Source organism: Staurois parvus, unplaced genomic scaffold (assembly GCF_062004578.1).
Source record: "Staurois parvus isolate SC_StPar_1 unplaced genomic scaffold, SC_StPar_1.0 ptg001302l, whole genome shotgun sequence".
Taxonomy (NCBI): domain Eukaryota; kingdom Metazoa; phylum Chordata; class Amphibia; order Anura; family Ranidae; genus Staurois; species Staurois parvus.
Genome location: NW_028319098.1, coordinates 2,537,942 through 2,554,165, shown reverse-complemented (window position 1 = coordinate 2,554,165; position 16,224 = coordinate 2,537,942). Strand labels below are relative to the sequence as shown.

General features: G+C 42.0%; 1 protein-coding gene across 1 annotated transcript in view; it reads left to right on the top strand.

The window, feature by feature from the left end:
* The window catches only part of LOC149437156 (myelin P2 protein-like), a 34,593-nt gene that overhangs the window by 15,507 nt on the left and 2,862 nt on the right, over positions 1-16,224 (top strand). The window contains exons 2-3 of the mRNA XM_089660995.1: positions 12,156-12,328; positions 15,742-15,855. Coding sequence (XP_089517121.1) covers positions 12,156-12,328; positions 15,742-15,855 — 287 coding nt within the window. The remainder of the gene's footprint in view (positions 1-12,155; positions 12,329-15,741; positions 15,856-16,224) is intronic.

Below are 16,224 nucleotides of genomic sequence, written 5' to 3'. Positions count from 1 at the left end.
GGACACCGTCTGCTTAACTTCCTCAAGTGATTGTTGCATATCGGCATGGGCTTCCATCACTTGTCCTACTGTTTTCTGAATTCCACAGAATGTTTGCTGTAGAGTAGTTTGCGCCTGTGCCAACTGAACTATAGCTTGTGTCAAAGTGTCAATAGAGCTGACGGGCCCTCCATCTGAGCTGGTCTCCAATGCAGACCCAGACTGTATGATGTAAGCCGTAGCGCCATGTTTAAGACCCTTGGCAGACTCAGGTATCTGTGCCTTGGCTGCAATGAGAGCTTCTTCCTCTCTAATAGCCTTTATGAATTTGGAGTAAGTGAGGAGGTCAGTTGGACTCCTGGATCGAAGTTGTAGCACAATGGGATCCAGTGGCTGGGCTCCCCTTTGCACCTGTAGCATTAAGGATTTATTGGCCTCTTCAGCTTTCATCCCACCTTTCATTAAAACTTGTTGAAGGGTTTTATCCAGCCGTGTGACATAGTTTATTAATTTCTCACCCTCCATTTGATAAGTGTGATGAAAGAGATAGATTAATTCTGTGCAATCTTCAACTCTCCCATAAACTTCACAGAGTGCTTCTAGACACTCAGAAACTGAGCAGGTGGGTTTATCCCGTTTCAGGTTTCGAACTACATCAGAAGCTGGTGCCCGCAGGCTCTCTACCACCCTCTGTCTCTTTACCGTGTCAACCACATCCCACTCTTCCACCGCTTGGATGGCTTGATCCATCCAAGTATAAAAGTCATCTTCTCCTGAAGGTGTGGGAACTTTCCCCGAGAAGAACTGTAGTTTGCGATACTCATAATTGGTGGACCCTACTGAGTTTTTGAGAAGCCCTGTAACTAGTTTGCCAAACTCAGCCACTAGCAGAGAAGGGGATTCTTCTGAGGATGTCCCTGGCTTTGAGGTTCTGACTTCTGGGTCCAGCATGGCACTATCTTTAAGAGTTGATTGCAGAGTATTGGAAATTATCCCGGACGAGCCTCCACATGTAGCGATACCCCCGTAGGGGCTGCTTAAGTTTGTTCACTCCGCCACTCTGCTTCTCAACCCCAAGAACTGTCTCAGCCCCAACTGGCACACCTGGCAATAGTGTAAGTGCAAGGATCAATGAAAAGCACACATGTTATAATAAAACACAGAGATCAGCTTTACTGTAAGACCTCTATGGGAAGTAATAAACATTAACAACAGGTATATGTTAGGAGAATCAAGAGAACAGCAAATACTGTGACCGAAAGCAATATAACTCAATTTTACACTCAGGCTGCTTTCAGGGGATTCCAACCATGAATTAACCCCAAGAGCAGAGGCAAACACTTAAATGGCAACCTGAAAGTGGAATTACCTCCTCTACATAGATTCGGCTCTATGATGTCCAAGCAGGAGGAGGGCAGAAGAATGACTCTCTATTGTGTCAAACTTCTCCCTTCTAACCCCCGACACCACAAGCCCAATAGGCAAACACTGTATCCAAATGATGCTTAATAGCTGCTTTCCAAGGTAAAGCTATTCCCTCCCACACCATGCAATATAGAGGCCTGAATACGCATGCGCGTGCACGTATGGCACCAGTAACTTCAGTCTCTTGGTAACAGGATGAATCTTGGGATCTTCAGCTAGCCACTTTCGTTGGTGCACTTAAACTCCTTAAACACTTAAAGTATAATTGTAATCCAGTGGCAGTATTTGTATAGCAAAGCGAATACTGTGTCTGTTCAGCAGGGCCATCTACACAACCCAGTGCCTGGTGAATTTGAGCAAGGTATGATGCAGTATGTGTGCAGTGTTCCTGTCATCTGACAGTGGGAAAAAATCCCTCTCACCAGATCCTGTGACAAAGGCCCAAACGATCGTCCTGGAAATGACAGGTTCCTCTGGTCACCTCAGGATGAGCACTTCACATTGTCAGGATGGCCTCTGTACTGTAAGCCACTTCTCTCAGTTTGGATGTTCCCTTGGCTGATGCAGATCACCAAGCATTCAGTGCACTGCCCAAAAGCACTTCTTTGCCAGGTCCAATCTCTCTGCTGCCACATGCAGTCTCCTCTCCTCAGGAGAAAAACCCCAAGATGGATCCCTTCACTCTGCTCTCCCTCAGCACGATGTCTTTCGTAGTTTTTTTATAATTCTATCTCCATATTAGCCTATAAGGCCGTTTCGGTTCAAGACTCCATCGTCCACAATGCTTTGCACCTGCACTTCCTGTTTGACAAAGTCCTTGTCATTGGCTCCTTTAATGGCTCTTTTAATTGGCTCTCTCACTCTCTTACAGTCTGAGAGGAGAAGGGGGGGCTGAAATCCCTCACTGCTTTGTCTGTGTCAGGGCAAGTGTCAGGTTACACAGGAGAGGCCAGTCAGCAGATCACAGCCATGAAACAGGATTAATCTCTCCTGCTACACTTATGCACATAATTGCAAAGAAAAAATTAATCTGATCTAACCTTCTCCCTATATTACAGTTTTCAATTTTACTTCAGTTATATATTTAAAAAATAGTTTGGTCTATTTTTATGTACAACTGGCATGAATACTTTTTTGCACAGTGCTGTCATTTTCAAAATGTAAACATTTTTCGAGCCTAAGGCAGCTGATAGATGACTCCGTTTTCGAGAGAGAGAGAGAGAGAGAGAGAGAGAGAGAGAGATCCACCAAACACAGTCAGTATTAATGAGGAATGCCTCCTGCAGGGCTATTGTGTCTTGCCGGCAGAGGGATGTGGAGTGCCTTCCTAGGTAGCAGAACGATGATTACTGTCAGCCGCTATAGCCACTGGCAGTAATCGAATGTAAAAGAATTCAACAGGCTGGTTGTACCTAAGTTCTAATCAGCCTACCCATACATGGATCAAATCTCAGCCGGTCTCTCTGGACTGACCAAATATTGATCCATGTATGGCTGGCTTAAGAGAGCCGACTGATGGCCTTATCCATGAAAGCGAGCCGACTGATGGCCTTATCCATGAAAGCGAGCCGACTGATGGCCTTATCCATGAAAGCGAGCCGACTGATGGCCTTATCCATGAAAGCGAGCCGACTGATGGCCTTATCCATGAAAGCGAGCCGACTGATGGCCTTATCCATGAAAGCGAGCCGACTGATGGCCTTTATCCGTAAGCTGCTGCTCCTTCATGGTCTAATTATCAGGCTGCAGTGGATCCTGGACCAGGCTAGTGAAATGTTTTACTAGCCATTCATTAGGCACATGTGTGAATCAAGGAAACCTACGCCCAGCATTTTTGATCATGTCAATTTTGGAAGTAGGTTGCCCTAATTTTTTGGAGATTTTAAACTAACTGTAAATAGATGAAACTGAGTTAAATGGCCAACAATACAAGATGTTCGTGTACCAAGCTGATCCAAGCAGCTCTGTCCCATGTGATTGCTGCAATGACCAACAGCAACTATTACAAATGTAAACACACTGCTGTTTACATTGGAGATTCCTCCCATTCATCTTACAACACAGAAGTAGCAATTATCAGTGAAGTTGAATGAATATTAACTGGCAGCAGATGAATAGTGAGATTTTCATTGACTGCAGGATTTTTTTTCTTAACCCTTTCACTCCCTCTCCTCTCATGTTTATCTGATAACCAGCCTTTTATCTTTTTATGTGACCTGTATATTAATCCATCACCTACCTTCTCCTACATAATATCCCCTCCATTTCCATTCTCTCACTGTATGTGATTGGGACCTCTTCACCCCCTCCTGTGTATGACCTATAAAATGTATGTAGTGCACAATTACCAAGTTCCAAGTTTTAACAACCTAAATACGGGCATGTTTCTTAATTTTAAAAACAACTGTGGCAAAAAAAATTAGATCACCTTGAGGAGTCCACTTTCCAAAAAGGGGTCAGTTTCTGTACTGTCCTGGCGCGCGCGCGCGCGTGTGTGTAAAAATAAAAGGAATGAAATGTTGACAAATTTGTCTCAAGAAAATTATATAAATGTATTGTAGTACAGTGTTGCATGGCTGGGTAATTGTCAGTCAAAATATCCAATCACTAAACAGTGAAAAATGGCCTGATAATGAAGGGATATTACAGGTTACTGAGCAAATATAAACCCACTTCTGTGTAGGAAATGTGCAAATGCAAACTTTGAAAAATAAGCATGTTAAGGTGACCAACTTCACAAAGCAAACATCCTGAATGTGTTGAGAATTGTCCTCGACCATAGTTGAACATGACATACTTTCACATTTGTATTTCACTAACGCTGGCCATAGACGAACAGATGTCTATCTAGGAATGATGTTCCTAGGCTACAGTCCTGGTCACATGGGTAAGAAAGAGCTCTATCTATCGATTTCATGCTGAAATGCGTTTTTATTACAATCTACATTTTTGGAATGCATTTACAAATTATATGTAAAAAAAACACAAAACATATAATTTAATTTTTTTTTTTTTTCTTCCATGTGGGTTGTTCCATTGACTGTGTGAATCATCTTAGGCTAGGTTCACACTTATGCAGTTTGCAATCACCTGTTTCTGCATTGTGTTTTTGCACCTGGGTGTGGGGTGTGTTTTTTTTTTTTTTTTTTTTTTTTTTAAAGGCAAATTTATAATGCAGCAAAAAATGCACTGCATGCTTTTCTGCAGTGTTTCCATTGAAGTCATTAGAACAAAAAAACGCAACTTTTTGCATTGAAAAAGTCCCTGACTCTTTCCAAAGAAAGCACCAGGTGAAAATGCGGAGGTGTGAATGTGTCCCATAGGAAATCATGTTAAATGGACTGTAATGCGTTTCTGCAAACGCTTTTTTTTTTGTATAAAATTTTTTATTGGGTATGTTTTATGGCAGAAAGTAAAACATATATTGTAATGTTTTTTTCAAAATAGTTTTTTTTTTTTTTTTTGTTATGATCTAAATAAAATAATTCCAGCAGTGATCAAATACCACCAAAGGAAAGCTCTATTTGTGTATAAAAAAAAAAATAATTCTATAAATTTTGTTTGGGAGACCATGCAATTTCCAGTTAAAGTAAAGCAGTGCGGTATAGCAAAAAATGGCCTGGTCATGAAGGGGGAAAAAAATCTTCTGGAGCTTGAATGGTTAAGCGGTTAGGTATTTTCTTCCTCCCACCTCTGTACTGCCTTAGGCCGTATTCACAACTCTGCTTCACATGTGGTTTTCTTTTTTAGCTACATCCATAGGGCAGCCCATTCATTTGATTTTTGCTGTGATAAGGCACCTAGCTTGCAGTATATATTAAAGTGTTCCTAAACCCAAGACCCTGCATTTACTATATCTGGTCTCCCACAGTTCTCAGCAGTTAGAGCAGTCATGACTTATCAGTGTCCAGCAGAACACTGGTTACAGATTGTAGGCAGAGTTTTTTTCTGCTCTAGGAGAATGCAGAACCCCTGACCTCTGTCTGGACAGTGCTGATTGGCCCTGTGCTAATCACATGCACAGGGCCACTAGCAATACACACCAAATTGAGCATGTGCATCTGGCTACAGGTTCAGTCAGGAGATAAGAGGGTGACACTGGAAGAAGGGGAGGATCGCATAAGTCAGGATCAATAAGCATTTTTACACAATGCAGAGAATTAACCCTTTAGGTTCCACAGTGAGTATATCAAGCATGCTTTATTGCATATACAGACTGATTTTACTGTTGGCAGTTTATTAACACTTTAACTGCCTGTTGCTGTACACTTGCCCAATAAAGCCTCATGAAGAATATGGCAACCATAACAGTGGGTCCACCAATACAACGATGTTCTACATGAAATACCCATTGGCCTCAAGATAAATTCACTAATGGCAATATATACTGTATATATTACTATTTTTAGGATTTTGCCAGCCCTCTCCTCTCAACCTACTTATATTTCCCTTTTCCGCGCACCCCCGCCACAGCTTCTTACACTGTTCTGCCGAGTGCTTCCAGGTATGGGGGAGCATGTGGCCTCCTCCATGATGCAACACTTCGTAATCTCTGTCGCCATCAGATGCAGAGATTATAGAGAATGATTTGGATACGCTACTGAGACCAGGGCAGAGATGGGGAGTGTAAAATGACAATAATTGAGTCAGGGTGGCGCTACAAAATCCTTACATGTAAAAGACAAACTTCCACATCCACGTATATAAAAGAGTTAAATTGTCTTCTGATCTGATCATATGTCCACTTTACATACGGTTTCATGGATGTTCTTAAACCTTTTGGAGCTCCTGTACATGGGCGTATATAGGGGCATATGGTAGACCAGTGCTGGCCAACTTGTATCATTGCAAGACATTCACAATAAGAGCTCTGTTGAGCTAGCGCTCTCTAGTGTTCAGCTGTGCTAGCGAAATATTGGGAGGCACAGAGAAAGGGAAGGACCCTACGGAAGAGCCGAGGATTGTGGGATATATAGTTCAGAAGGCTGGATTTGCAGAGGGACCAATACTATTGTGAACTACAAGTTCCTGCCGCCTGGAAGAGGAGGTGGAATGCTGGTAGAGGATATATGAATTTGACCTCAGGAGAAGGGCTTGCTCTTGGGACTACAGGCTGAAGCTGAGAGGAGGGCCCCGGATGCTGTGGATAGTGGAGTTGGCCGGACGGTGTAGAGCATCTTTGGTGGGTGTGCTACAGACCTGCAGGCAGGTCATCTGCCCCCATCTTCCTGTTGGCAGAGTGACTAACTGGAGTCGTGCACATCGTCGCTGCCAAAGCCACAGCGCAATCCCAGGGTCACAGGTCATGCGCAACACACTGGAGCCTTCCAGGGCATTCTGAATCCCTTGACCCAGTGTGTCACCTGGATTGGTGAACGGCAAAATCCCACACTGTGTATACTACTCACTGAGGGACACTGCATGCAAACACCTTTGACCATAAATCAAAATTTCACCAGAAATCATTTGTTTATATTATCCACTATTGCTGGTCGTCATCGCACAGCAATTTCTTTGGGCCCTTATTGAGTTAGCTGAAGATTCAAGACCCCTGTTGCTACCTCTCAAGCCAAGGCCTCTGTGCCTCACATTTGTGCCTATATTAACCACTTGCCTACTGGGCACTTTTACCCCCTTTGTGTCTAGGCCAATTTTCAGTTTTCGGTGCTGTCGCACTTTGAATGACAATTGTGCGGTCATGCAACACTCTACCCATATGACATTTTTAGCATTCTTGTCACACAAATAGAGCTTTCTTTTGGTGGTATTTACTCTCCGCTGGGTGTTTTATGTTTTGCACTACAAACAAAGCGCAAAAAATTTTAAAGTTTCTTTTGTTTCTATTATAAAATTTAGCAAACAGGTAATTTTTCGCCTTCACTGATGTATGTTTTTATGAGGTTGCACTGATAGGTGGCACTGGTGAGGTGGTACGAATAGGCAGCACTGATAGGTGGCACTGATGATGCTGCACTGATATGCAACAATGATGGGCACTGATGGGCGGAACTGACTGCTGGGCACTGACTGGCGGCACTGCTGGGAAGCACTGGTGGGTGGCATTGCTGGGCACTGGGCTCAGGTGGGTGGCACTGCTGGGCACAAATGGGCGGCATTGGTGGGTGACACTGCTGGACACTGATTATAAGTGCCCTGATAATTGGTGTCGATCCCTCCTCTGACAATTGCCGGTTATCTGCAGTACTTTCTTCACGCTTTTGTTAGCATAAGGAAAGTGCAGCCGATAACCGGCAACTGCATTTACTGGTGATCTGCTGTGTCCATAGGACACAACGATCACGGAGATTGCCGGGGGCGCGTTTTGGGAGGACGTCATGACACCCTCCCAGGACTGGACAATCACGCTGTAGCCATCATTCAGCTATAGTACGGTTGGCAAGTGGTTAAAGGGGGACTCTATCTAGAATTGGTTCATTGAATAGCTCACATGTTTAGCTCTTACAAAGTGTGTTGTCATTGCTGGACCTGCAGCATCAGGATTTTAAGTCTTTCTTTCTTTTCCCTTTTCATGCCTGGGGTCAAATGTTCTCTGAAAAATTATTTGACGCACTGTGTGTTTCATTGTGTTTACCATTGCAAGTGTATTTGTGTTTCACTTTGAGAGTAGAAAACAGGTGACTACCTTGAAGTATTTGCATTAACTGTTGAACCTTTTAGTAAATAATTGCTTTGCTGCATTTGGGTGTCTTTGCAATCATGATTCCTTGTGCATTATGTCTGAACCCAGAGTGTCAGAGGTGTCGAAATGCTTACAAGGTCAGGGCAACCTTTGGGGACAGTCATCTCATAGCAGCCCTAAAAATACAATTGTATTTGCGGAGTCTGAGAAACGAAACTGCTTAGAAATCCTGCCCATAGACCTGCATATAGGAGAAACAGATCTGTACACATGTAAATGCAAGTACCAGCAGTTAAACACATACAGGCGTACCTCTGTTTACGACCGCCTCCGTTAACGTAATTTTCGGTTTACAAATGAAAATTAATTGAAAAATGTCTCCGGTTTGCAAATTTTTTTCTTTCGCAATACAAATGAATTAATTGGTTTTCAATGCATATACGATTCCCCCCCCCCCCCCCCCCCCCATGTCCCTGTACAGTACTATGCCTTTTTAAAGAGTTTTAAACAGATAAAATACTTTTTTCTGACCTTCCGAAACGGATTAATTGGTTTTCAATGCATTCCTATGGGAAACCGCATTCCAGTTTATGAATTTTTTTGCAATACGAAAAGTCCCACAGAAGGCATTAAATTCATAAACTGAGGTACGCCTGTATAGCGCATTCTGTAATGCATGTCTATGAGGCGAATTAAACTGCAGCTTCAGCTCCTGGGCACTACAAATACCCCAGAGGCCCCTATATGCAAGAGTCCCATGTGCAACAGCCCTAAATTGCATCAACCTTCTTGTTCTTTATCTATAGCAGTCTATTCATATTTCTATACCCTTCTATTTACATTTGCAAGAAAATGTATGTAAACCATTTAGGCCCATTTCACACGGGCGGTTAGAGGAACTTATATACTGCAGCTAAATGCAGACAATGCATCCCTATGACTCCCTTCACACACTGCGTTTAGCATCGTTTTCATAACATGCCTTTAGGACAAATAAAGCTGATAGCTGCGGTACATTGCTCCTGGGCGCTATCTGTACATAAACGCAGTTAATCGCAGTACAAAGATAAAATAAGTAAACAGTTGCTTAGAAAAGGCAAGAATTTATTACCGCAGCTAAACACAGCCGCATGTAAACACAATGTACAAACGCAAGTGATCTCTGTGCCAGGAGTGTTTGGAATTTTAAAATAAAAAAAATGCATTTACAAACGGCAGAACCGCCCGTGTGAAAGAGACCTTAAAGTCTTGAATAGTTTTAAAAATGTGATCTGATCTTCAGCTAAGTTGTTTTACTCAAAAGCTTTACATAAACTTACAATTTTATATTACCTTGTCTATACTAATCAATTCAATACCAGGCGCTTTTACCTCCTTCCTTCCCAGGCCAACTTTCAGCTTTCAGCGGTATCGCACTTTGACAATTGTGTGGTCATGCAACACTGTACACAAATGAATTTTGTTTATGAATTTTTTTTTTTCACGCAAATAGCTTTCTTTTGGTGGTATTTAACCACTTGATCTCCAGAGGATTTACCCCCCTCTTCCTGACCAGGCCGTTTTTTGCGTTTATGGTGCTGCGTTACTTTAACTGACAATTGCGCGGTCATGGAAAGGGTGCACCCAAATAAAATTTTCTTTTTTTTTTGATTACAAGTTGATTGCTTATACCAGTGAACTTCACTGTTATAAGCAAACCTTTTTATTAAATGAAATTTCATTCATTCAGTGTTTATTATGGTCAGCTCTGACTGGCCACAGCTAATCACAAGGTAAAGAAGGACTTTGATTGGCCCTGTCTGTACCATGTAACTGTGATCAATCAGAGATCAGCACAATAGTATTCAATGGATGGCATGAGTGAATGCCATCCATTGTGTACAATTGTGCTGTGATTGGTCATAGCGATCACATGGTTCCGACAGCGGCCAGTACGCTGATTGTGTCCGATGAACACAACAGGTGACAGATCGAGCCGCAGTGTGGTCTGTGGGGCACGTGCAAGGAGGACATCATATGATGTCCACCTGGAACGGTGAATGTCCCACCTGGCTGTCATTTGAGTATAGGCTGGGTAGGAACTGGTTGAACAAATGGTTTAAACGGTCAAGGATCCCAATGAAGAGAGTGAATAAACCTATTGGGTTTTCAAAACTGAGGAAATGGGCATCGTAGCCCCCTGATGAGATAAACTTAGAGCAGGGGTGTCAAACTGGCGGCCCTCCAGCTGTTGCAAAACTACAAAGGGCCGACAGTTTGACACCTATGGCTTAGAGGTATGGTTTAGAGGGGTCCACCACTGTAGAAAAGCTGTACAAAGGTTGGCTTCTGACAACACTCTCCTTTAAGAAAGATCTGTACATGTAAACCAGGGGTCCCTGTAATTCCCAGCTAATTGATCAATGTGTAAATTATTAGAGATTTTCTGGAAATTTATTTATTTTCAGCAGTAAACTTCTCCTAAAGGCATTCTAAAACTTCCTACCTGCACCTTAGGTTTTTACCTGCATAAGATGTGCATTGATGGTGGAGTTCCACTCTCGCTGTCAAATAAGTCAGCAGCTACAAAAACTGTAGCTGCTGACTTTTAAAAAAAAAAAAAAACACACACACCTGTCCCGCGGTGTGTCCCCTGCAGCCCATTTTTTTTTAGCGGCCGTCTTCTCTCCCTGGGCACCGGCATCTTCACTGTGGGCACCCGGCTGTGACAGCTTGTGGCTTCACAGCCGGGTACCCACTGCGTGAGTAGCGCTGCGCTTCCTGAATGGTCCTGTAGTCTTCTGGGACCTTTCACGTGTGCTAAAAGACTACGGGGAGGGAGAAAGGGAGGACACCTTCCACTTCCGATCGCCTTGACAGGTACCCGCTGCCTAAAGGTGCCAATCCTTAATAGGGAGCGGGGGACTAGTCTTCAAAGTGGAACTTCCCCTTTTGGGTGGAGCTCTGCTTTAACTATTGGTGGTGTGAAAACAGATCTACAATCTACAAAACATTTCACACACAAAGTTCAGCCAAATATGAATTCTGTCAATACCATGTGTTTATGCGGCATTTATTCTGCTTTTTTTTTTTTTTTTGAAGCCTCATAAATGCCCTTCAACGCTTTCCATGAATATTACAATGATACCACACAGTGATGTTCACACAGTAGCGGTTTTGTTGTGTTAAAAATTAAGTAACATGTTGCATTCATGAGGCATCGATGCATGCTAGTGGACTCTATTGGTTTCAGTAGTAATGCTCTATAACCACACCTAGAGCATTTACGATGTGCTAGTGAAGCATTTATAAAGCGTTAGCTGGGCATTGTGGGAGAGGCAGTGGAGTATCCCAGAATGCAGTGGCAAATAATAGAGAACTAGGACAGAGCAGCTCCAGCCACTAATGTTTGTACATAGAGCCGTGTGGTAATAACATTCACTTCTGTGTGCAGGCAAAAGCAATAAGCCAGCAGTACTTCCAGTGCCAGGCAGAGGTATTGAGCATTGTCAGTGGCAAAGCTTTGTTTCAGCAAAGCTGAGCTGGACCAAGGCAAGTATCAAACGTATACGAATCCATCTTGCAGATACTACACAAAAATGTCTATCACACCACAACCTAACCATACCTACAAAGTAGATGATTTCCTCTACATCACTTTCCCTTTAGTAAATTTCCACTGGAAAAGCAACGCTTCTGGGTAATTATCAAGCATTCTTGAAGCTTTTTCAGTGCTTCCTAAACACAATGAAAACTCATCATAAATATTTGTTGACGAGCATTGCTACATTCTTCATAAATATACGTGTGGATGAGCCCTTACTTGGGAGAATACCAACAAAAGAAGTGAGAAGACTTGGTGCCCTCACTAGAAGACCTGAGTTAATTCCTCTGGATGCCAGGATCTAACTGTTACCCTGACATAAAGCTATATAATGTTCTGTTCAGGTGCACATACCTTACATAACTGGTTTATTTTACATTTTCTTTCTTTTTAGTTTTTTTTTTTTCCACATAATTTACTTAGGAAATTTTAAGGTGATCCTTTTACAGCTTGTGGTTTTTTGTGTTTTTTATTTATTTATTTATTTTTTAATGTGTATATACTTTTTTTTTTTTTACTCTTTTGTAGGTGTATGTTTTGCCGTCAGGAAGCTTGCAGTTGGTTTGAAACCTGATGTCAAAATCAGTAATAACGAGAATGGGTGGAATATAAGAACAGAGAGTACCTTTAAAAATACAGATTTGTGCTTTGTACTAAATGAGTTGTTTGAAGAAACCACAGCAGATGGCAGGACATGCAAGGTGAACATATTAACAGTATATTTTGTGCATGGTGTGTAAATGAAGACTGAAATATTATACCACAGTATACAAAAGTGTATTGGTACGTCCCACTATACTATCAATAAAATTGTCATGACCCTTGGAGGGACATCTGTGACAATTTTTATTTTATTTTGCATATTTTTTTTACTTTCTTTTACAATGAATTTTATTATAAACAGCACAACAATGTAGGAACAGTCAGACACGCTCACTGACACAAAAAAATTAAGGTGTACAGTTCTGTTGATGGACATAACAAATGCACTGAAATATTGACACAGAGAGAAACAGAACATAAAAAACACATCCTCAAAAGGGATGGCATGAGACCCTATAAAATTGTTAACCGCAAATGGTAATCAACGAGCTGGTGGGCAAAGACCAAGGATAGTCGCCAAAGTCGCATACAGATGATTGGAAAAGGTGAGCATAAAATCTCACAGGACGCATATCGGAATTCTACACCCAGGACTTCCAAGAAAGTCCAACCGGTATATAAGACATTACAGGCACAGTTCTCTAGGGGTAGCTCAATCAATGCATAGAACATAAAGACTGACAGAAACAAAAAAAAAAAAAAAACAAAGTGAAAAGAGAGAAGCAGAGAGACGAAACAAGAATAGTAAAGACAAAGAAAGGGCTCCAGAGGATTGCACCAGGAGAGACCATTTTTATTTAATGAAAACTTAGACATTACGTTCCAAGGCATTTCCCCATTAATTTATATCCTTTATGATTTGATCTATGGGGCCTGTCACTGAAGTAGCTAACAACTTGCATGCCCTGATGCTAGATCTTCCCCCTACTTAGCTGTGACTTCTCCATAGCACATTAAGTTCAGCTGACCTTTATGATCTGCACATGAAAAGTTCAGTACTCCTATGGAAAGGGAGGTTTGACCAGGAGGAGAGTTAAATGATGACCTACCAACTCCAGATCATTACTGGGATTAACATGTTTCACTTTTATATGCAAAACTCTGGTTTTGTTTGAAAGGAAGAAGTTCTAATCGCCGTACTCTGGAAGAAAGCGATGGTCATACAAGTAAAAGCAGCCACAGCCCACCTCTGTCTAGGCCACGACCTCGGATGCATTTCACCCTACCCCAGGGCTTGGTCATGAATTTGGTTCTTCTGGAGTGCAGCGATCGGAACTAACTTATTTCCTGCTTTTGAAAGTTTCCCAAGTGATAGTAAAATGTTTAGAATAGAGAAAATAAGTATATGGTGATTAAATAATTTCTAAATGTCTGACATCTTCCACTAAAACTGCTCCTGTTTTGACGTTGGTCACTGCAGAGAGCACAAGCATCTATCAGCAGATAATGGGCAATACACTTATGCTCATTGAATGGACTTTGCTGAACTCACGGAACAGGAGCTTTGTTAATTATTAAACTTTTAAACCCTTTTTGTTTTTCTGTTTACTTCTTACTCTTTTGTAATACCCTTTTTCCTGCAAATCTGTTTTGTATTGTTGTACCTGCTTACTTATTAAACAAACAATATTTTTTAAATTTGTAAAGTTATTTCTGTTGTACCAACTCCGAACTTAAAGGATAAGTTTGCCATTTGTTACATGTAATACCCATATTCAGGGTGTAACATGTTACAATTGTACTGGCCCCCGCTTCCCCTCGACCCGCTGATGTGGCTGCTAGCGTGGATCTTCTCCCCCTCCCCGCTAGCTGTCACAATATTTAAAAAATGTAGCTATGCGGGGCTCCGACCACATCATCCATTCAGTGTTCTGTGAATGGAAAGACTACAAGTCCCGACAGCCTTTGCAGCTGCCTGCTTGTAGTTCTCAATGAACTACCATGTACGCTGTGGTAGTTCATTGATTCTTCCTGTCTGTGTAGAATTACAGTGTACGAGCAGACTGATTACACTGACAGATCTGCAAGGCACCAGCAATCTGACTGCTGGTGCAATGCTTTCCAGGCTCCTAAAGCAAAAAATAGTAAATGCACATTTTCTTACCTGAAGAAGAAAAAATTTGCATTTTTATTTTTTGCTAAAAGGTGAACTTATCCTTTTTAACCACTTGCCCTCCTGAGGATTTACCCCCCCCCCCTTCCTGACCAGGCCATTTTTTGTGTTATGGCGCTGCGTTACTTTAACTGACAATTGCACAGTCATGCAATATAATATTCCCCCCCCCCCCCACGAATTGAGCTTTCTTTTGGTGGTATTTTTGTGCTACACAGAGAAGACAATTTTGAGGAAAAAAAACATATATTTGACTTTCTGCTATTAAACATGTCCTGTAAAATTAAAAAAATCAAATTTAGGGCAAAGTGTATTCTGCTACATGTCTTTGCTAAAAAAAAAAAAAAAAATACCAGTACATGTAAATTGGTTTACAGAGGGTTTTTTTTTTTTTTTTTTTTATAGCATTTACAAATAGCGGTATATAAACTGGAATTTTTATTTTTACTATTTAATATCAGCGACTTATAGCAGGACTGCAGCAGGCATTCTGATACTGAGGGGAATTGACTTGGTGTCACTGACATCCCCAGTGACACCAATACAGTGATCAGTGCTAAAAAAACAAACAAAAGAAAACAAAACACTGACACTGTACTAAAGGCACTTGGCAGGAAGGGGTTAACATGAGGGGCAATCAAAGGGTTAACTGTGTTGGGTGTTTTTTACTATGGGGCTGTGTGTTTGTGCTTCACTGTAAACACACTGCATGGCTGTCACAGCACAGCCATACACAGCAAAGTAGTGTGCACAAGCTGACAGGGAGACCGGTTTTGCTTACAAACAGTTCTCCTCCCTGCTGGAGATCCTCGGAAATCACCAGGAGCTGGCAAGTAATCACCGTCTGGGACCCAATGATTAACAGCCGTCGCTGCGATTGCTGGCGTGGGTTGGGTGCACCCCTTACTCAGAAATGCAAAATCACCTATATGTGATTATTGCACACCCGTGCCGCCCTGTAGCAGTATTTCTGCTATAGGGCGGACGGGAAGCGGTTAAAGAATCCCTTTTCTCTTTGAGGAGTGCTACTGTACCATCTCTGATTCCTGTCTGTGTTGACAGTGTGTGTAGTGTAGACATTTATTAAAAGGCATTATTGTTTTTGTGAACCTTGATATTTACAAAATATATCTGGTGTCAAAATAAAGAGTTGCCTACATAGTTGACAAAACCCATTGATGATCGCTTTCAGTCTGCTGCCACTTAGGGTGTGGTCCTATGAGCTGAAAAATCTTTGAAGGGCAAGGCTGAGAGTGCCATTGTCCTGTATCAGAGACAGTGGGCTGTGAGATTGAGCAGCCATGTGTCACAAGTTAGTGAAGGTGGCCGGGGTCTGATGCTCTCTGTCACAGAGGTCTTATCTGCTGTTTCTTAAATACCTTTTATTGTATGTTACAGACTATCTGTACACTAGAAGATGGAAAATTAATACAACACCAGAAGTGGGATGACAAGGGGGTAGAAAGGGAATCCACAATAACACGAGAAGTACAAAACGATCAAATGATAACGGTAAGTAAGCACTGTGGGGGGGGGGGGAGAGCGAGAATCCCCAAAGCAGTCCAAACTGGAAAACCAAGAGTATATTCATGCATATTTCCATTATTTTCAGGGTTTGATTCACAAGGTATAAACATTTTACTTTTGAATAAACTTTTTTTTTTCCTGTGTAAAACCGTTTTACTGGCATGCAGCATTCTATAACTAAACGTGGAGGAATCCATTCAGAGAATGCTGATCTGTCTTACACATCAGTTTGTCCATGTCGCTTGCTGTAGACTTCAGTCTTCCTCCTTCCCAAATCCCTGCATATCATTGTTACAGACCAGGGGCGGAATGACCATTTGAGCACTCGGGCACTGCCCAGGGGCCCCATGAAAT